Here is a 22,281-nt window from a genome sequence, read left to right as displayed (position 1 = left end):
AAATACACTGATCTAAAAATACCTACTATTTCTGTTATATTTATAGAGTTATCTACGTGCGCATGTATTGCGTGTACGTACACGAAAAAAAGTGAGGTTAAATTTTGTACCGACCAGCAAATCAAATGGTATGCTAGTGTGCGTGAGCTCGGGCTTAGATAACTCTATTGATTAAACAGTTTAAGGCTAGTATGCAGATCGGAAGGAAAGGGGTCAAGAAACAGCTTTACGAACAGCAGAACAAAGGAGAGGGAGCGATTTCTTGGGGCTTTTCTTCACCCTCTCTGACTTAGAGAGCCTGGAGCTTATTAGAGAACGGTCATCTCAAACCAAAAGTACCAATCGAAGCACGAGAACTGTCAAACGGAGGTACCAATCTCTAATAAGCTCCAGGCTCTCTAACTATGACGTTGCAAATATGTTTCAAAGTTCATGTTATGTGGATTGTTTCAGAGAAAAAAAAACAAATAAGTGCCGGTGACCACGATCACGATGGCTGTTACGACGTATTGCAAACTAACCAGAGATTTATACTTACCGACTCAGAATCAAATTCCGAGCAAATTTGTGTGCGTGTATGAGGATTTTGCTCAAAAATATTCACTTGATTTTCACGGCTGTGGCTGAACGAGTATTGTCCAGATGTGGTTTACTCGTTCCAGTTTCGGGTCCCACAGGGTCAAAAGCGGCGATTTTCAACATAACGGCTACGAAATTAGGAAAAAATTACCTTTTTTTGGGTACTTACTTGAAACGCATTTGAAAGAAGAAGATCAACGAGTAATGGGGAAATTTTCGCCAGATGAATAAAACAACTTTTTTTCTCTCATTTCCAAGTTAGTTTCTGTATCACTTTATTCTTCAGTATAAGGGTTGCGTGTGTGTGTTTGTGTGTATCATCATCATCAGTGAGTGTGAATATAGATAGTTTTTTTCATAGAGAAAATATAATCTGGGACAAGGGATCTTACTTTTGACCGAAATAAAAATAAAAACGCGAGATTGACCGACCGAAAGTAGAAATAACCCACAACAACTGAAGAACCCGAAATTATCTAATGTACTTTTTTCTCTTATTTTCACTTTGCTCTTGCTCCATTAGTCGACATTACGCTAAAAAATTTCTCTTAGCACTAAAGTTTTACGTGTGTGTGTGTGTTGATTTTTGTTTACTGTTTTATAATATATATTTTTACCTTTTTTGTTCTTTTTTTCCACTCACAATCGAACTTAGAACCCTAAAAATAATAAAACAGGAAACACGGAATAAACGCCTGCCTGCCTGCCGTCGACTTTCACAAAGCACTTGGATAAATAAAAACTCTCTTTCTCTCTATCTTTTTTTTTAAGGTGGTCCAAAACCGAAACATAAAGTAAAATAAACTTTTTTCTTAGCTGTGTGATTGTTTGCTTCTAGCAAAATTAAACCAAAGTTTTTTGTTTTGTGTGTGTTTTGTGTGGGGAAAAAATTTGAAGGGGGAGGGGCGTGCTGCTCAAATTTAACGTGTGGCGCGTTTTGCATTTTTTTTTTCTTTCTTGTGAATATTTACACAACTCAAACAAAAACGACACAAAAAGAATCACGACACTCAACTTTGCAGCAAGATGAGCACGAGAAGATGCAAAAATTACAGTGTTCGCTTGCTCTATAAAACAAAACATTTAAACTTAAAATTAGGATAATGGTTTTTTAAAAATAATAATTTCTACTAATACTATATATAGCTTGCTCTCTAAGCATCACGCTAGAAATGCTTACTCCCTTTCTTTTCGCTAAATCATGGAGAACTGCAGGAGGGACTAACTTAACATGTACCTTTTTTTGTTTTCTTTTTTCTCGGTTACATTAGCTATCTGTTTGTCTGTGTGTTCCGGTCCGATCTGTTCTGTTTTGCACAATAATATTTTAAGCAAGCGCGCACGCACACGATCTCGGTTCGCTCCAATAACGTAAGTGTTGTAAATGTGATTTGTAAGTCTACTTGGCTGTGAAAGCTGGAAATTATGGGAAAGGCTGCTACACACTAACACTGTGAACTGTGTGTTGTTGAACTCAAGTTTGAAATGGAATATAGGTATATTGCACACTACTCCTAGCGACTAAGAGAAGGGTGTACCTTAAAGAAGTTAGTGGAGAGGAAGGGAGTGGGGGCAAAAGTTTTGCTAACCTTAGCGTAGCGTTATCATTATTCTTTGATTTGTTTTCACGCGTATTGCGTGACTGTGTGTGTGTGTGAGTGTGTGTTTAAAGATATTTTTCTGTACTTTCATAGAGGATACTAATTTACGATTTTTTGTTTTGTTTGCTTCACCATTGAGTCATTCTTAATCTTCCTGCGTTCGCGTCGTTAAATATATAATTTCTTTCCAGCGAATAGTTCTAGTAAAATTGTATGTGTGTGTTTACTTTTTTCTCCTCCTCTTCTTCTGTGTGTGTGTACGTACGTGTGTGTGTTTTGTCTGGAGATTAGAATATTAGCAAGAGATATACTACCGGAAGTCGAGTCCAGCCAGCTTCTTCGTCCTCACCACACCATCATCAAAATCTCCTCCTTACTTTTTCGTCGGCGTACCGCGCTGCGTGAGACTCTCGAACCGGCGGAACGTGTAGTTGATAAAGACCCAATCCTTGAGGACCTCACCCTCGGGCGTCGGATGGGCGGCGGCAAGCGCTGCAAAAATGAAACGAAATTACATTCTAACCAAAAAATAAACTTCAAAGTTCCACTTACGGATTTCCAGCGCCACGTCCGGGAACTCGTCAAAGTTGGACGTGTCGTCGATGGAGCGCACCTCGACGGGGATGGCCGCCGGCCGCTCGCGGATGTGCTCCCAGTCGACGCCCCGGAAGAACGACACCAGCTTCAGGTCCTCGATGCCACGCTGGGAACCGAGCCTGGAAAGAAACAACTTATGTTCATCAATCGTGCCTTCCGAGCTGTGATGATATGGATAGGCCTTTACGACCATGGGTGTCACCACGGCCATTTTGATGTGAAACTACATAATTTTAATAGCTTTATGGGGACCCATTCTATCTAGGGGAACTATACCCTTCTAAGCTTATTTCTGTTATCGGCCTATCAGCACTTTGAACATCGGAATTACAGCATTCATAAAATGTTTTTGACTGTTCCAAAGTAATAAATAGATCAAATAAAAGTGAACAAGCAACTCTCTATTGTTGATACAGCTGAAAATGTTGATTTAATAGCGGAAAACGGCAAAAGTAATGAGAATTGGTCGAACGGCTTAGTGTGATGAAAATGGGTATATTTTCCCTATACCCACTCTAAGTGGTGGTGTTCGAATAAATTATGCTCGATAATTCTTGAAATTATTAAAACCAAGTTCACCAACTAGTAGAGCAGCTTTTTGTTTCTTTTGACTTTTACCGAAAGTTATTCCTATTCCATTTAGGCTGGTACAAATTTTATTTAAAGTTCTTCAAAGTTGGCCCAAAAAACGGGTCAAAAAAATATTTTTTAAAAAAACTTCAAAATTTCAATGGAAATTAAAGTGCATTCAGCTGAAAGCAGTTTAAAATGTATTATCCTGCGTATAGAATCATTTTAAAGCATGTTTGGATTGAATTTAAAATCCTTTAAATTTTTGAAAAATGTTTATTCGCAAAAATTTGTATTTTTGTCAAATCTTACATTTTTCAAACTAATGATTGTAAAACAACTGAACTAGTGTAAAATGCATTTTAAAATACTTTTTGCATTCAAATGTTGAGACCAGTGCTTATGAAATATCGACTTTGTTTATGATAGGTGACAGCAGACATACATCCGCTCTAACTCCTCTTCTAGAAGAACTTGTTTGGCATTTCGCGTAGATGATTCCCAGAACGTTGTGCCAATGATTATAATACTCTAATTACGCTAATCTTTAAAGCTCCCGAAGACCCAGAGAGATTTTATTGAAAACCTGATTTTGATATTCTACTTTTTATTCTATTGTTTCACACACAAACAGGCTTCCCTCTAGAAATACAATCGCTCAGAAACGGTTGTTTGACATTCTACCGAGATTCCGATCATCTCTCCCGTGATCGTATTCATATGACTTCTGTCACCACGCATCAAACATATGGAAGAGATAGAGACAAAAACGAGAGAAAGAGCACGTTGTCTCGTTCGGGCGGCTGCTTGAGTGGTGCTCATTTTTCGTTCGTTTCGTCTTTGTGTGTACGTTCACCGACCGTCGCCAAGCAATGACGATCATTAGGGTGTGTTCTCATAACTCCTGAATTCACGTCATTGAATTAACGTTACCGGTTCATCTTTAGACGTAAAAAGTTTTTCGCCAATTCACGCATGTTTTTCATGCAAAATCTTTGTAAACATGCTTGCTCACTTTGAAAAAGACAATTGAAGTTGTTTTTGTAAGGATTTTTCCAGAAAATCTTGAAAATTTCCACCTCAAACTTTCCAGGTGGAAGAACCGTTTCAGGTCTAAATACGTCCTTTACTTGAATTGACGTCGTGGCGTGAATGATTTAACGTCGGACGTAAATTGCATGCAAGTTTCCATTATGGAAGTCGCAAATATAGTTTGTCATAAAAAATCGAGTTTAACGACTTAAGCTTATTTTTTAATATCAAATTATCTGCAAATGTAAATAAGTTGAAATCAACAAGTAGGTGAGAATTGTGATTTGCATATAAAAATCAATATAGCAGGGGCGCCCAACCTTTGGTTAAGCGATAGTTTTTTTTAATGAAAATACACAAACTAACATATGTTTGGCCTGAATTCAGAAAATTAAAAAAAAATTGTTTTACTGCAATTCAAATCGGTATACCATCAACTGGGGCTAATCGGGACTACAGTCTGAATAGGGACAGCACGTATTAGAGCACTTGAAAACTCTATATTTGGGAATGAATGAACAAATTTTGTTGCTCTGAATCTGGTCTAACCGAAACCACTTAAAAAAAAGTAAAATATTAGGCTGCATCATTGCTAAAACTGCTGTCCCAATTCGACCCATATGTCCCGATTCGGGGTGGATTTTCTGCTAACAAAAGAGAATATTTTCACACAATTTTAAAATATAGATCATCGGTAAATGAAACATAGTAATTTTGAAAAATAAATGCATAACTTTTACCGTCCTAGGGGTAAATTTTTAAAGCTGTTTTAGATACGTTTTTGTCAAAAATTTGACGCTTTTGTATTAAAAATTTATGAAATATATTTAATATATGCCTTTTAAAATTCAAAAAGCTTAAGACGATCGTCTCAGAACTCATAACTACCGAAATGTTAAAAATGAAAATATATTGATCAATTTTGTGACTTATCTCTGTACAATGGTGCAATCAAATGCATATTTAACAAAGGAACTGACTTTACTCTGAAGCTATGCTTCATCATAAAAACACATTCATTTATACAAAAACTTTGTCAAAATAACAAAATCATTTGTAAATCAACTGAAAAAGGAGTTCGGATAACAAAAATGCCTTTTAGAAAAAAAAAACTCATTGACGGAGAAATTAATGTTGGCCCCGGTCTAACCTAGAGTTCCTTGATACTAACTAGCATCAGTTTGGCATAAACCACCCCATCAATCAAAATTTACACTTGAATTGAAAATCTTTGTTAGCCAATGATGCCTTGTTTGAACGATTAACGGAACATTCTTCCAGAGTTTCATCGTTTTCAAAAGTTAAGCATTAACAGAAAATGTGCGATCACTGCCATCTGGCGGGGTTTTCCGGTATAAAAAAAAACGTTAGCGGTTTACACTTCTACGCATAATTGTCGCATAATTGCAAGAGGATTAAAAATGCTAACTGGGCTGATTAGGGACAAATCGGGTGAAAAGTGCTGTTTCAAAACCCCTTTCCATCCCAGCACTCACCTCCTCTCCGCCTCACAGCAAAACTTGACGATGGTATCGCGCGCCTCCTCCGAGATCGGCGTCTCCGGCGGGAAGATCAACGTTTCGCGCCAGTTCATCACCTTCCGGTACGTGTCCTGGGGGGTTGTCCGAGCAGAACGGCGGATATCCCATCAACATCTCGTACATGATGACGCCCAGCGACCACCAGTCACAGGCCGGCCCGTACCCCGTTTGCAGAAACACTTCCGGCGCGATGTAATCGGGCGTTCCCACCGTACTGTACGCCAGGGCTCGCCGATTCCGCTTCCAGCTTTCCGCCCGGCGCTTCGAGTCCATCGGGCTGGCACAGGTTCCGATAAAGTCGGACGGTTTGGCCTGGGACAGATCGCGGTAAAAGTCGGTGCGGTGCGATTTTTTAAGCCCCGTGCACAGACCAAAGTCGGACAGCTTGAGGTGACCGCGCGCGTCCAGCAGCAGGTTGTCCGGTTTGATGTCCCGATGGATGAAGCCAAGCCGGTGGATCGAATCGATGGCCAGTGCCGTTTCGGCGATGTAAAACTGCGTGCATTCCTCCGACAGGGTGTCCTTCTTCATGAGCAGCGTCATCATGTCGCCGCCCGGTAAGAACTCCATTATCAGATAAAGGTTTATCGAATCCTGTGAGGAAAAGAAATTATGGATTAGCTTTGACCACCTTCATTACTCCAACCAAGAACCCACCTGAAAGCTATAGTACATCTTAACCACCCACTGATGATCCGCCTCGACCAGCACGTCCCGCTCGGCTCGCACGTGCGCCACCTGTTCCTTCTCCAACATGTCCGCCTTCCTCAGAACCTTCATCGCGTACACATGCCCCGTGTCCTTTTTCTGCACCAGTCGAACCTCGCCGAACGCACCCCGTCCTATCACCTTCAACGCTTCGAAATCCTCCACCCCGAGCCGGGACCGCTTCAACCGCAGAAACTCGGTCTCCTTTTGGGCGTGCTGTTGACGTTTCTCCTGCCGCTGGGACTCGGACAGCGCCTCGTCCTTGAGCGATGCCTCCAGCTTGGCCTGGCGCTGCTTCCGTTCGCCATGCTGCGTGATCAGATTGCTGTAGTAGTTCTCCAGTGTCACCTTCGCCTTTGTCGCCTTGTCCAGCGTGTGGTCACTGAAGCGGATCGTGTTGTCCGTTGCGGTCATCTTGCGCGCTGGTTGTGCTGTGCCGGTCAGTTCCGGGCCGCTGGGCTGCTGCTGCTGTTGGCGTGACTCAGTTGCGGTTACGCTGGCAAGCGCACGTTTGCGGGTGAAAGTTTGCTCGTTGCTGGAAATGGAGAAGAGATGAAAAAAAATCATTTTATTGTCTCTATTTTTCGTTACGCGGAAGTGAGGCTTTTGGGGTTGATCGAGGAGGAGTCGAGAATTTGAAGACAAATTGACAATTGCATAGTTTTCACGTGTGCTTCCCCCTGGCCGGCAGCGATATTATGGAAAAGTATATTTTTATCAGACTTGAAATATGGTGAAGGCGCACGTTAGACTCGTTCTCTGTGAGTGAGGCCAATTCACTATTCAAGTCGTTTTGTTTTTTAAATGTTTAAGAGGTTATTCATCGAAGTTTTTTCTCTATTCAGATTGTGTAGAAATTAATGTTGATCAAATTTAGAAAAAAAAAATACCTTCATTTTTTACAAATTTTTTTTCTCTCTAAATTCTCATAATTTTTTTTATGACAGTAACTGTTCGAAGATGAGGTATAGAAAACCGTTGCAGTAATTTAGGAATCATAATGTAAAGGGATCCGTGGTTTAGGGGTAAGCGTGGTTGCTTCTCACCCAGTCGGCCTGGCTTCGATCCCAGAAGGTCCCGGTGGCATTTTTCGAGACAACATTTGTCTGATCACGCCAACCGTCGGACAGGGAAGTAAATGTTTGCCCCTGTCTTACCTAGAGGGTTAGGTCGTTAGCTCAGTCCAGGTGTAGGAGTCGTCTCCAGCTCTCCCTGGTTCCCGGGGTGGCAATGCTGTAGAGCGAATAATTGATTTTGATTTGGTTGTAAGATCTCACAATCTAGAGGCCAAGACTAACATTCCAAAAGGGCGTAATATTCAATATTCGGCCCTTTTGAAATGTTAGTCTTGATTTAAAAAAATTGAAAATATTTTTTTCGGAAAGATCGGAAAATTTCACGAATGTTCCATATTTTAACATTGAAAATCGGACCATAAGTTACTGAGATATCGACATTAGAAAATGGTGGGTCGTGTGGGTGAGACTTAGAAAACATCAATTTTCCTGCTTTTAAACCTTTGCATGGCATCAACAAAGTTCAAACAAGCAAAATATAGAAAATTTTCTTAACTTTTCAAAAATATTTTTTTCAAAAGTTGGCAAACATGTGCACTAATTGAACTGCCGTTCTACGCATAATTGTCCCATGTCAGTTTTTGACGATTTTGACTTTATGCCATTTTTAAGTTTAGTCTGATGTGTACTTTAAGAAAAACACATAAAATCTGGTACTTTGTTCGGAAACTCATCAAAAACAACACCAAGTCTGTTTGTCCCATCGTTGAACTTCTACGCATAATTGTCCCACCAAATATTTTCTTACACGGAATCATTACTTTTACTAAGCGCTATGCCTTGTTTACCTGTTGTATAGCAAAAGGATCACAAATAAGGGTGATAAACTGCTAACTGGGGCGATTAGGGACACATAGGGTGAATAGGAACCCACGGGACAATTATGCGTAGAACGGCAGTGAAAAAAATTAAAAACTTCGACTATTTCCAAAACGATACCTATAAATGGCTTTAACTTGAAAACGGTGCACTTCATCAAAATTTCAATAAAGTACTTTTTGATTGCAAAGTTGATTTTACATCGGAAAATTAAGTTGAAAAAATGTTGCGACCATTATTTCGATTTTTTTAAATCAGTATCGATTAAAAAATCATAACTCGGTCGACGATTTTTTGCACAACCTGGAAATTTCTGAAAAGTTGGCTTTTGATGTCCCCTAAAACATATAAAAAAACAAAAAAAAATAGTATTTTTTTGCAAATCAAGTTTTAGTAACAAAAAGTAAAATTAAAAATCCCAAAAAAATACCGTGTATCATTTTTTTCAGTGTAGTCCTTATCCATACCTGCAACTTTGCCGAAGACACTAAATTGATCAAAAAATTCCTTCAACAGATACAGATTTTTGAATTTTCATACATCGTTTTTGTATGGACAGCTGCCAAATTTGTATTTGTAAAATTATATGGACAAACTAATTATGCAAAATGGCTTCTTTGTGCATACCGAAGGTGAGCAATTCTCTACCAAAACCGGAAATGGATTTTATTTGTATTTTTTGATTTGGCTCAAACTTTGTGGGGGCCTTCCATATGACCAAATGAGCTATTTTGCGTCATTGGTTCACCCATACAAGTCTCCATACAATTTTGGCTGCGGTCCATACACAAATTGTATGTAAATATTCAAACAACTGTAACTTTTGAGTGAATTTTCTGACCAATTTGGTGTCTTCGGCAAAGTTGTAGGTATTGTTGAGGACTCTTGAGAAAAAATAGGTACACGGAAAAAAAATTGCAGATTTTTTAATCAACTTTTTTTTTTACTAAGACTCAATGTCCCCAAATACGTATTTTTTGATTTTCGAGAATTTTTTGATATGTTTTTGGGGACAAAAATCCGCAACTTTTGAGCCATAGAGAAACATGGTCAAAAAATCTGCCGCCGAGTTATGAATTTTTGAAAAAATAGTGATTTTTGGAAAAAATCGAAGTTTCATGCAAAAACTAATTTGACATTATTTTTTTCGACATCGAAAAGTACTTAACAGATTTTTTTGATAAAGGGCTCCGTTTTCAAGATATAGCCACCGAAAGTTCGATTTTAACGAAATATTTGCAGTTTTCGATTTTTTAAAATAGTGACCATGAGTGACCATTTCTATTTTTTTTTAAAGTTCAGAAAATTTGCTATAAAATTGTCTAAGAGACATTGAAGATTGGACCTCGGGTTGCTGAGATAGAGCCGCTTTAAGAGGCAGTATTTGTAAATATTGCTCGGTTTGTTCTAGAGGTCGTATCGAGGTGCTCCGATTTGGATGAAACTTTCAGCGTTTGTTTGTCTATACATGAGATGAACTCATGCCAAATATGAACCCTCTACGACAAAGGGAAGTGGGGTAAAATGGGCTTTGAAGTTTGAGGTCCAAAAAACCTAAAAAATCTTAAAATTGCTCGCATTTCCGTAAAACTTCATCAATTCCAACTCTCTTAGATGCATTCGAAAGGTCTCTTGAAGCACTTCAAAATGTGCCATAGACATCCAGGATTGGTTTGACTTTTTCTCTTAGCTTTTGCAAATTACTGTCAAAAATGGATTTTTTTAAAACCTTAATATCTTTTTGGAACAGCTTCCAACACCCATACTCCCATAGGTCAAAAGATAGGTAATTACATGGACTATAAGCCTACGGAAATAACTTTTTGGCCGATCGCAGTTTTTCTCATAGTTTTTGGATTTTTCTAGAACAAACATTTTACAACGTTAGTTTTTGCCCTGTAGGCCGCCATAGCGGCACTTTTTGGTCTCAATTTTGTCATATTCGAGATCCTCGGACAATTTCACGTATGTTATAAGTATTGGAGTTGTAAATTTGATTTAAAATATAATTAAATAAAACATTTTTGAAAAAAGAAATATATTTTATTTACCCTATGATCAATACATCAAATGCTGTATCAAGTAGGCGAAAACCTGGCGAACAACAAATTGTTAAAAAATATTTTAATTCATTCTTAATGGCAATTTTTCCAATCAAATTTACAACTCCAATACTTCTAACATACGTGAAATTGTCCGAGGATCTCGAATATGACAAAATTGAGACCAAAAAGTGCCGCTATGGCGGCCTACAGGGCAAAAACTAACGTAGTAAAATGTTTGTTCTAGAAAAATCGAAAAACTATGAGAAAAACTGCGATCGGCCAAAAAGTTATTTCCGTAGGCTTATAGTCCATGTAATTACCTATCTTTTGACCTATGGGAGTATGGGTGTTGGAAGCTGTTGCAAAAAGATATTAAGGTTTTAAAAAAATCCATTTTTGACAGTAATTTGCAAAAGCTAAGAGAAAAAGTCAAACCAATCCTGGATGTCTATGGCACATTTTGAAGTGCTTCAAGAGACCTTTCGAATGCATCTAAGAGAGTTGGAATTGATGAAGTTTTACGGAAATGCGAGCAATTTTAAGATTTTTTAGGTTTTTTGGACCTCAAACTTCAAAGCCCGTTTTACCCCACTTCCCTTTGTCGTAGAGGGCTCATATTTGGCATGAGTTCATCTCATGTATAGACAAACAAACGCTGAAAGTTTCATCCAAATCGGAGCACCTCGATACGACCTGTTACACATTGGTGAAAAACTCGCTCTTAAGAAAAAGAAACACGAAAATTGATGTTTTCTAAGTCTCACCCAAACAGCCCACCATTTTCTAATGTCGATATCTCAGCAACTAATGGTCCGATTTTCAATGTTAATACATGAAACATTCGCCAAATTTTCCGATCTTTTCGAAAAAAATATTTTGTTTCTTTTTTAAATCAAGACTAGCATTTTAAATGGGCGTATGCTGATTTTAAATAGAGACTTATAGGACCCCAAGACGAATCAAAAGAGAGAGACAAAAACGGTCAAAGTCCGTAAAGTCAATCCGGAGATAATCGAGTGACAATTTTTTGTCCACTCACCTACACACATCCACACAGACATTTGCTCAGAACATGATTCTGAGTCGATATGTGTACATGAAGATGGGTCTAGGAGGTGTAATTGAGAAGTTCATTTTTCGAGTGATTTTATAGCCTTTCCTCAGTAAGGCGAGGAAGACAAAAAATTAAAAAAAATTGTGATACTTTTTTGCTCAAACATGTTTAAATTTTAGCTGGAAAATTGAAGTTTAGATTTCTTTTTTTTTTTTTTTTGCTCCCGTCCTCCCGTCAAAAACGATGATCAAGATCGGTGGACATTACATGATCCATTGAAGCATACCAAATTCTTTTCGTGAAAATGTTGGCAAAAAGAGATAAATTTCCTGTTCTAGAAATTATTTGCAATCATACCCATGACTTCAAGATTATTTTAGTTCTGTCTGACTCAGAAGAAATTAAATATTAAGCGCATATAAATTGAATCCCAAGAATATATTCAAAACAATTTTCTTTTTCTAGTAGATTATACGAAATCAAACACTTTCGGGAGAAAATTTAATTTCGTTTTTCAGTAACTTGTTCAAAATCCATGTTTTTGCAGTCAACAAGAAATAAAAATTACTTTAATTAAATCTGTCCTCCTCAGTAATTTTATTTATCAAAACTGCTTTGAAATCAAATTCGTAAATGATTAATTTCAAAAGAGATTCACAACTGTTTGTCGCTGTCGAGGTAAACTACCACTCCAGCATGGCATTCCTCTTCGCGACACTTCTTGGCGAAGGTCAGCCGACGAGACCGTCCGCACACGCTCAGTCAAATTACTTTCAATTGGCCTTTCCAACTTGACCAAAAACAGACAGAGTGTCCCCCCGCCGCAATACCCGGAACAACCAAACCCCGAAATCGATAAGGCCTCTGCGTGCGGCACTACTGTATTGTTGTTATTACTGTCGATGTCTTTCTCTCGCTCTGCGAAGCGTCTCTGCGACGCGACTCTCTTTCTTTCCGCGAGAAGTTGTGTTGGTAAAGGCTAGTTTATGGTTTGAAAATGGCTTATTGGTCAATAATATTGATTGAACAACTATTTTTTAAGAAGCAAATTGTTATAGTTTGTAAGTACAATTTTTCATAAAAATCCTTTATTAATTATTAAACTTTTTGTTTACAACTTGGATTACATTACTGCACAGACACCATGCTTCTCCTCCCCTCACCCTACCTCCACAAACTCAGTGCCCAATAACTGGTATGTCCACTACTGCTGCTGCTGCTCTGTTTGTTATTGACTAGCGATGAAAGACGAAAGAAAACAAAGGCCAACATATTACTCTACTTGACGTCATCGTCGTCATGGTAGACAAATAGAGAGATCTAGGTACGCTATACTTATATTTACTTATATTTTTTTTATTTGGCTTGAACTTTGTGGGGGCCTTCCCTATGACCAAAGTAGTAATTTTGTGTCATTGATTCACCAATAAAAGTCTCCATACAATTTTGGCAACTGCTCATACAAAAATGGTACGTACATACCGTAAACTGGGGTGACTTTGATAGGTTTTTCAAATGCCCGTCAAATTAATACCTAAACATTTTTGAGAATTTTGCGTATGTAAGCATTAAGGGAAAGCTCATTGTCGAACATATATGCAAAATTGTGTCTGTTACATTGGATGTATCAAAATTAGTGGCCAAATCAAATTTCTATCAATGTCACCCCTGGCTATCAAAGTCACCCCAGTTTACGGTATCCGAAAATGTGTAACTTTTCAAGGACTTTTTTGATTGATTGGTGTCTTCGGCAAAGTTGTAGATATTGATGAGGACTATTCAGAACGTAGTTTAAACGGATAAAAAAATTTGGTGGTTTTTAAATTAACTTTTTTCACAAAAAATCAATTTCCCAAAATCCTTATGTTGTAATTTTTTATTATTATTTTTTTATATGAATTAGGGAACAAAACCCCGCATCTTTTAAGCCATTCAGAAGCTGCGTGCTGAATAGTGGTTCGCAAAACGGCCTCAATTTTAAACTGTCAAAGTGGAACCAATTTACTTTTCGCCAAAAGTAGAGAGTATTGTTATCGATTATTAAAAAAGGGTTTTTTTGCAAAAATGAAAAAAAGTGGCTTTTGATCACCTGAAGTTGAAGTCAAGAAATCTTAATGCGTGCATCCCGGGAATTCCCGGGACAAAAATCCCGGGATTTTTCCAAAACCGGGAATTCCCGAATCCCGGGATTTTTCATATTTTGTCCCGGGAATTCCCGAAATTGAAAACATATCAAATTTTGGTCTAGAAATTCAGATTTGGTTGTGGAAATTAGTAATCGATAAGCATTAAAATTTATAATCGGCATATAACAGCATTAATTTGGCAGGGAAAATTGTTCAAATTTTTGTTTAAAAATTATTTAACTTTTCATCATGAACCGGCATCTGGAGCAAATCAGGACAAAAGTAACGAATTAAGACAGCTGTTTAAGCTAAATTTTTTTTTTGAATAATGTTCTGATTGTTTTGATTGATTTCGATTACAGCAGGAACAGATCAAAACAATTAGTACACCGATTTCCAAATTTATTGCTCTAAAATCTCCTGTGCCTATTCAGACTGCAGTCCCGATTATCCCCAGTTGGTAGTTGGTTGGTAGTGACTTAAAGATAATTTTTTAAATATGTTTTTGAATATAAAACATAAAATTCTAAACTTATCCAAAGTGTTACATTGTCTGGTATAATTTTATTTCTTGTTGTTTTAGACACTTTCAATGAAATTGTATAAGTTTTGTATGATATAAATGTTATATTATATGAATAAAAAAATAAAAGAAATATATTCAGAATTCTGGTTTAAATAAATTCCAAAGCACATCAAAGAACTCATTTTTTTTATGTGTTTTTAAATTATCTACTGCTGTCCTTGTTCAGATTAAAGTGTAGCTTATCACCATCAACAGTTTTGAGCTAATTCTATGATTTAAGCTAGAAAAACGTAACAAATATAATGAAAACATAGATTTTATGACTGCTGCAAAAATTTTCCGGGATCCCGGGAATTCCCGGGATTCAAAAAATATTTTTCCCGTTTCCCGGGAAATTCAAAACTCGGGAAAATTGGACGCCCTAAGAAATCTTAAAAGTTGAAGGCGAGATCGTAATTTTTTTATAATTATGAATGGAAGTTGTTTATGGAGTCGATGCGGTTGTATCCATCCAGAAGCTGTCTTTATTGTTTGATTTAGTTTGAAAACCTACTGATTTAGTTTAAAAAATCTTCTCTGTTCGTTGGATCAGCTTCGCTAGAATTAGCGATGTTTTTTCGCTGGGCCAGGAAGGGCTGCAAGAATCAATCAGGGAATTTATTGGTGACATCGCAGAATGAAACTCTCGCCGCAGTTCTTGGTCATCCGTAAAACAGGAAAAACCGATTGAAACTTGAAAACACACAATTTTCCAGCAAAAAATGACAAAAACTAGACAAAATAAAACACATACTACTGATTATAAAACAGCTCCTTTACCAGTAAGAAAAAAGTCCTGCTTGTGCTTGAACAACCTGCTACTTTGTAGATGTAAACAAAGTGGGATCATTCGAAAAACACGTTACGCATTCTCTCTATTCATCGCCTAGTTCAGAAGTATGAACCAAAATTTTGCCGACGAGTTATAATTCTGGAGAGATTTTTTTTTTAAATAGCGATTTTTGTAAAAAAATTAAATCCCGTGCTAAAAATTATGACCTTATTGTTTATGTAAAATCGAATTTGCAATCGAAAAGTATTTTCCATTCCTAAAAATATTTTTTTCGAAAAGTTCAGAAAATTTCCTACAATTTCGTCTAAGAAACATTGAAGATTGGGCCACTGGTTGCTGAAGGAGCCATTACACTACTGCAAACAAATAAACAAACTCGCACTTTTTCGTGTTTGACAGTTTGCCAAACTCGCAAACAAGGCAAAATTTATGCAGGCTGACGTTTGTACGAACAAATCCAGGCAAACTGTCAAAAAGTGCGAGTTTGTTTGTTTGCCGTAGTATAATAGCTCCTTGAGATACAGCGGATAAAAGAAAAAAGAAACAGGAAAGTTTTTTTTTCAAGTCTCACCCAAACAACCCTTCATGTTCTAATGTCGATACCTCAGCAACTAATGGTCTATCTTTTCGAAACATTTTTTTTAATTTTTTGAATCAAGACTAACATTTCAAAAAGGCCAAACGTTCAAAATTACCTTTTTTAATAGTGGCTTGGTGTCTTCACCAAAGTTGTAGGTATCTAAAAAAATCCTTGAAAAGTTACAGATTTTCGAATATTTACACACCATTTTTGTATGAACCACTCTCTCAACATGATGTTGTGGCTTTTGTAGTTGGGATCATATGTTTGCTTGAAAGAATGAATGGTGAGAAAATTGAAGTTTACTAAAATCAAATATTTTCTCAGAATTTTTAGGTCTTGAATTGAAAGTGAAGTGAAATATTTGATAATATTTAGATAGGAGACGATAGGCAAATCAAAAATCAAATCAAATTATTCGCTCTACAGCGTTGCCTTGGCGTTCTCGATTGCGAGATTCCTACTCGAAACGAAGTGTCCGAAGGCTTGATTGTTGAGGCAATTACAAACCTCTTTTTACACCTTAGCTTCCATCCACCCCGGGATTCAAACTGACGACCTTTGGATTGTGAGTCCAACTGCCTACCAGGAGAGGCAAATCAATTTTCGTAAATTGGAAAGAAATGTGAACGGTTAAATAGACGGAAAAAATGTGAAAAAAGTTTCAAGTTAAAATTTTCTGATGAAACAGTTGTTTTCATTAGGGTGCACGACAAACTTTACTCTTTTAAAGACCATTGAATAACAATAATTGACTGATAAAACTGTCCCTAAGGCAAAGCAGCTGGTGACTATCTGCTGCTGCTGTCTGTAAAAATTTAGTTAGGCGGTTTCCAGAAAATATTTTTATTACTTTTACTTATAGTAAAAAAAGAATCATACATACCAAGAAGTATTCAAAGTACAGTAGTTGTTCGCTAACTGGGCTGAATGAAAAATAACGAGGGGACTACCGATGCATAATATTTATTTGATGAAATATAAAAATAAAAGTTACTCAAATTTGTTTACAATGATTACTTTTCATATTTCTTTAATTGTGACTTGAAATTACATAAAAGTTTGAAAAAAGTTTTTTTTATTGGTTGACCATGATTTTTGCATCCATTAACCCCTCGGTGATTTCGGTTTGTTTTGGTTTTTTGACGTTTGTCTGCTTTTTAACTGGGCTACGGCTCAGTTATCGAGCGCCCAGTTAAAAAGCAGCCCAGTTAAACAACGCCCAGTTACCGAACAACTACTGTACTTTTAAAAAGCAGCTTTTATAAATGTTTTACAGTTTTAAAGGTTTAAAAAAGGTAGATTACTATAATTAAGAAAATCAAGAGCTTTTTTGAAAACTTCCTATAAGCTATTGTGTTTCATATGTTTATAGGACCTATTAAAAAAAATCTACGATTGTTGATGAATAGAATTTTTTAAATATTTGCAAAGTGTCATGATCAGCCATGCCAGATATACAGATAAATGGAGCGTAACATTTCAAAAGGGCACAAAACTTTTGTAAACAATAGTGTATCCCTTTCACTTGAATGACAGTTAGCATAAGGAGTGAGAGGGATACACTCTTGTTTACAAAAGTTTTGTGCCCTAATGAAATGGAAAGCACGAAATCTGTATTTGACAGATTTTTCGATCCCAAAAATCACAAAAATCTGTACATACAGATTTTTTTTAAAATGATGATGCTTAATAATTTTAACAATTTAGTAATTTCAATATAATTGGAAAGCTGAAATCTACTGTAGAAAATATAAAAAATGTCTTTTATGGCTTCGAACTCGACATGATACAGATAAAATACAGATTTATTTTTAAGAAAATACAGATCTTTCATAAAATCCCTGGGCTTTGTCATAATGAGTGTCATAGGTTTGATGCTTGTTTGGCAAAGAGTATGATTTGATTCGATGTGGAATTAAAATCGAAGTGTTCAGTATATTGCTGAAGCTTCCATTTTTACACATGGACACCACTTCATGCTGCGAGAACCCACTTTGGCGTAGTCTCAGGGCTTAATCGATGGCCGGTAAGCTGTCATCGAGACAAGGAGGTTCTCTGATAGTGGAAATATCACATTTGTACAATGAACCGCTACATATGTGATTTTTCCCTATCTTAATGTGGGTGTCAGGTTAGGATACAGGTTTTTAAAAAATCAGTTTTGTAGAATTTAGGATTTTAACTATAAATATCAACTGTTTATACTTTGCATTTAGTTATTTAGGGACAAAATTAGTAATAGTGAATTTAGTAATTCTATCAGAATCGGTGATTTTCATTCAAGTTGCATAAAAACCATTCTGATTTGTCAAAATTTCCATAGAGTCTCGATCAATCAATAGTGAAATGATATCGGACTAAATTCGTTGATCTGTTGAACTAACGACTGTCGGATTATGATTGTATCGACCATTGTTGCGAATCGAGGATCTATTGGAATTCTGACGATCAAATGGTCGTCTCTTTTTCAATTCACGACTTGTAAAATATCAACTGTTATTTTTTTGTTTTTTTTTAAAGAAGCCAGACAGGTTTTAAAAGAAAGGTTTTTTTTGGTTAATAATTAAAATGTCGGGGATTTAAGATAAGAGTAGCTTTCGGATAGGTTGCTTTAAATCTTGTATTCAATTCAAGTTAGGTAGTTATTCGCAAATGAATATTTGGACTTATATGAATAATTGAACATTTTGGACTTATGAATAACACACAACTGTGCATTTATTCTAGAGTCAGATCCATACAGCGTCAGTGTTTATTTGGTCGAAGTGTACTAATTCATTGGCAGATCTGATTCTAGTTGTAATGTACGACAAGACTACTGACGGACGTGACAGGACGAGGGCCCAGTTTAGAGGTTTCGACATCAACGATGTGCGGCTGGATCACCCTCCCAAAAAAAAAAAAAAAAAAGAAAATACAGATCTTTCATAAAATAATCTGGCATCGTTGGTTATGATTTCCTTAATGAAAATGAGTTTGAATCGGAAAATCGAACGCATTTTCGGCAATTTCCCACTACATATGAGAAGATAAAATTAGTTAGTGAGTAATAACAAAATTTTATGTGTTTTTGGGACACATCATCAAAATCACCAAATTTAATGCATAGCAAATTTGACAAAAAATGTGAAAACATATGATTCCTGCTTCGTATACAGTTTAAAATGCAAAATACTTTGAATTTTGTTACAAATATAACAAGTTTTAAACAATTTAAGGGAAAATTTCTAATATTCAGAAAATATTACCAAAAATCAAATAGAAAACTTGAACTGTACTCACCTTTTTCCCACCCTCGGAAAACTTATTTCTCGTCCCTAGCTGCCTTCAATCCACTTCCTAGCGCCAGCCGGATGATGAAACCCGCCAAGATTGCCTCACACGATCTCTCAATCTTTCTTCGCTGCACTCTGCCACCCTGGTCACACACAGTTCTCGATAGGTTCGCGTTATTTTTTTCTTCCTCCTCAATATTGCACACCACTCGCCGCACTCGCAACAAAATGGAACGATGCTGCCACTATCAACGATTGATCGACGTGTGCTATTTTCAACGCATTTCTGCTCCTGCTGTTGATGCTACCAAACTGCGATTTATTCCGCGTGAAATTATTCAGAAATAATGACGTGATCTTTTCTTCACGTTTGATCGGCGCGAGCGGGGAGGGGGAGGTGTTGGTTAAGGTTGGGTGAGCAGAAGGAAAACGTGAAGCAAGTGAAAATAAACAAAGCTAGAGATAACTGTGAATCGAGGTGACTTTATTTGATCGCACTTGCAGAATTTAATTTTGTTCCAAATTTATAATGTTTTTGAACAGTTGGTTGTGGAATACAATTTGACTGAAATGACAAAACTATCGACAATTTCCACGACTCAAAAGCTAGAGCTGGTAAAGACATGCAATTTTATGTAGGTAATAAATTTGTATTATTGAACATAAAAGTATTTCAAATGACTTTTAAAAACGATTCATACGAATAGTTTATCATGTAAAAAACTATCATGAATTCAAAAGCAATCTCTTGAACTCTCGTCACGGCACATTTTACGCGTAATTTCCGTCGCTATTGCACAATCCGTCAGCAAATCCTGGACATATTCTTTTGCAGCAAATCACAAACCACGACAAAGAAGTGGTGGCCACAACAAAGTGGCGCAACTGCATCAGCGAAAAGTGCTCTATGCTGGCAGAGTGTTGCAATCACAAAATGTGTCAACAACAAAAAAAATGTCCATCCTTCTGCCAGTGTCCACCGCCTCCCCCACCCTACAAACGCCAATGTTTTCCGTCTTCTTTTCGTCGATTCCTGGCACTCTTTATGTAATCAAAATTTTGCTCTACATTGACCAAACTGGTCAAATTGCACAAAATCACACCCGGAACCAGCGTTGCTGCTGCTCCAATTTCGAGTTTTCTGCCCGAAAAAGCTGCCGTTTTCACTTCCTCGTCTGGGTTCACCACCTTGACGGAGGAGGAGGAGGCCACTTTCGCAAGCACCACCACCGAGCACTAGAAAATCTGCTCTTTTTTCCACCCTGCGCCTTCTTTCTTCTGCGCGCGACCCAAATCCAACTAATAACGGGATTCCGGATTTCCACCCCACGGTCGGGAACCTGGCGGACAAACCTCTCTGCGGGATACACGACGGCGCGGCCCCAATCACCCACACTCGAAATTGAAATCACGACGACGCAATCACACCGCGGAGACGGGACGACGTTCGATTTCAATTTTTCCTAGGAATCAACTTTTTTTCCTTTCTTTTTGGCTGGCTGGCTGTGTAGCGAGAGTTGCATGCCTGACGTTTACATTTACACGGCCAGTGACGTTTACGGTGCCATCTGTCGCGGCGACATCTGGCGAGGAAGGAGAGCAACTTCGGGGAAAAAAGCCTTTTCGCATGGAAACACGGAAAAAACTTTCTTCAGTTCAGGACAATATCTGGAGTTTTTTTTAAAGGATCCTAGTGAATTATAAATTTTCAGATTATTATTGAATTTTTTAGAAGTAAATTGAATATTTGTATGATTATTGTTTAGTTTATTTTCACTCTGATTTACTCACTTTGGTTCCGCCAGTGTGGATCAATCGGACAGCGCTGTTGACTCACAATCGACTAAATCTTATCGACTAAAAAACTAAATCTGTCCTTTTAATTTTTAAATGCTGTTTTTCAATATTTCATATCCGGAGTTTTTTTTTTTAAAGGACCAACAAACCAAATTTCCAGTTTTTGCTTTTTGGGTGTTTTTGAAACCGCCTTGAGTCAGGGGTATTGAAAAACACCCAAAAAGCAAAAACTGGAAATTTGGTTTATTGGTCCTTTTCAAAAAAAAAAAAAAAAAAACTCCGGATATGAAATATTGAAAAACAGCATTTAAAAATTAAAAGGACAGATTTAGTTTTTTAGTCGATAAGATTTAGTCGATTGTGAGTCAACAGCGCTGTCCGATTGATCCACACTGGCGGAACCAAAGTGAGTAAACCAGAGTGAAAATAAACTAAACAATAATCATACAAATATTCAATTTACTACTAAAAAAATCAATAATAATCTGAAAATTTATAATTCACTAATAAGGCTATCTAGGCCCATAACCCGAAAATGACGAACTTCTCGTCACAGTGTCCTGATGCAAGCAATGATCGAGTTCGAGCTGTCACAGCCCTGCGAAATATGTGCGACGTTGGCTGACATATCGGACAGTCAGTAAAAAAATAGCTACAAGTCGCCTGACAAAAAACTTCTGCTAGAAAGAGATAGGAAACCTGATGCAAATAAGCCTCCAGCTGTCACGTAAACATACTTTGAATATGTTGTTAAATTTTTGACTAGACAGCCTTCTACAAGCCTTCAAATGATAAAAAAATAATAAAAAAAATGTCAACAATAACTGACAACTAATAACTGAAATTTGGAAATTCAAAATAAAAATTAATTGCATAATAATTATAATACAAAGTAGGCGTCATCCATGAAGTATGTCACGCAAAAATCGGCCAAACTCAACCCCCTCCCCCCCTATGTCACACTTTGTCACGCAAGGTCAAACCCCCGCTTCAAAAGTACGTCTCATTTGCCAGATCCCCCTTGTTTTCGATGGGATTTTTTATAGTATATAAACTCTCATGGTTTTGGTATTTTTGCCAATTTTAATATGAAAAAATAAAAGGTTGTCGAATAAAATACACTCAATTTTTAAATAATTAACATTGCGATATAAAAAAAAACAGATTTGTATCATTAAAAAATTAGAAGACCTGGCATTACATTAAAGTATTAAAAAATTTTGAAACTGTTTTCAACAGCTTTGTATCTAATCCAGGTTTTTAAGCAAAGATGGCGTTCTGATGGTGAACATCCAAAATGTCAAAATTGCGCAGTAGCACCAACATTAGAAAGCAAATGTGGCTGTCATGCCATGGCACACTTCTTTCGGAATATTGGTACCACTGCGTGATTTTGACATTTCGGGCGTTCACCATTAGAACGCCATCTTCGCTTAAAAACCTGGATAAGTTCAAACAATGTGTAGCAGTTTTCTTATGAATACCCTGCATTCAAAGTATTTGTTTGTATCGAGCCAGAA

The 22,281-nt window shown here is 37.1% G+C and overlaps 1 protein-coding gene across 1 annotated transcript; it reads right to left on the bottom strand.

Annotated features, from left to right (window-relative positions):
- Positions 1 to 816: 816 nt before the first annotated feature.
- Positions 817 to 20,508, bottom strand: LOC6037294 (serine/threonine-protein kinase tricornered). The gene is given in 7 exon segments (XM_038262397.1): positions 817 to 2,672; positions 2,733 to 2,896; positions 5,876 to 5,997; positions 5,999 to 6,514; positions 6,578 to 7,163; positions 18,972 to 19,276; positions 20,318 to 20,508. Coding segments are annotated over 5 exon segments (1,386 nt in total). The 5' UTR covers positions 7,043 to 7,163; positions 18,972 to 19,276; positions 20,318 to 20,508; the 3' UTR covers positions 817 to 2,553.
- Positions 20,509 to 22,281: the final 1,773 nt, after the last annotated feature.

The sequence above is a fragment of the Culex quinquefasciatus genome, chromosome 3 (assembly GCF_015732765.1).
Source record: "Culex quinquefasciatus strain JHB chromosome 3, VPISU_Cqui_1.0_pri_paternal, whole genome shotgun sequence".
NCBI lineage: Eukaryota > Metazoa > Arthropoda > Insecta > Diptera > Culicidae > Culex > Culex quinquefasciatus.
This window is presented reverse-complemented; position numbering and strand designations above follow the sequence as displayed.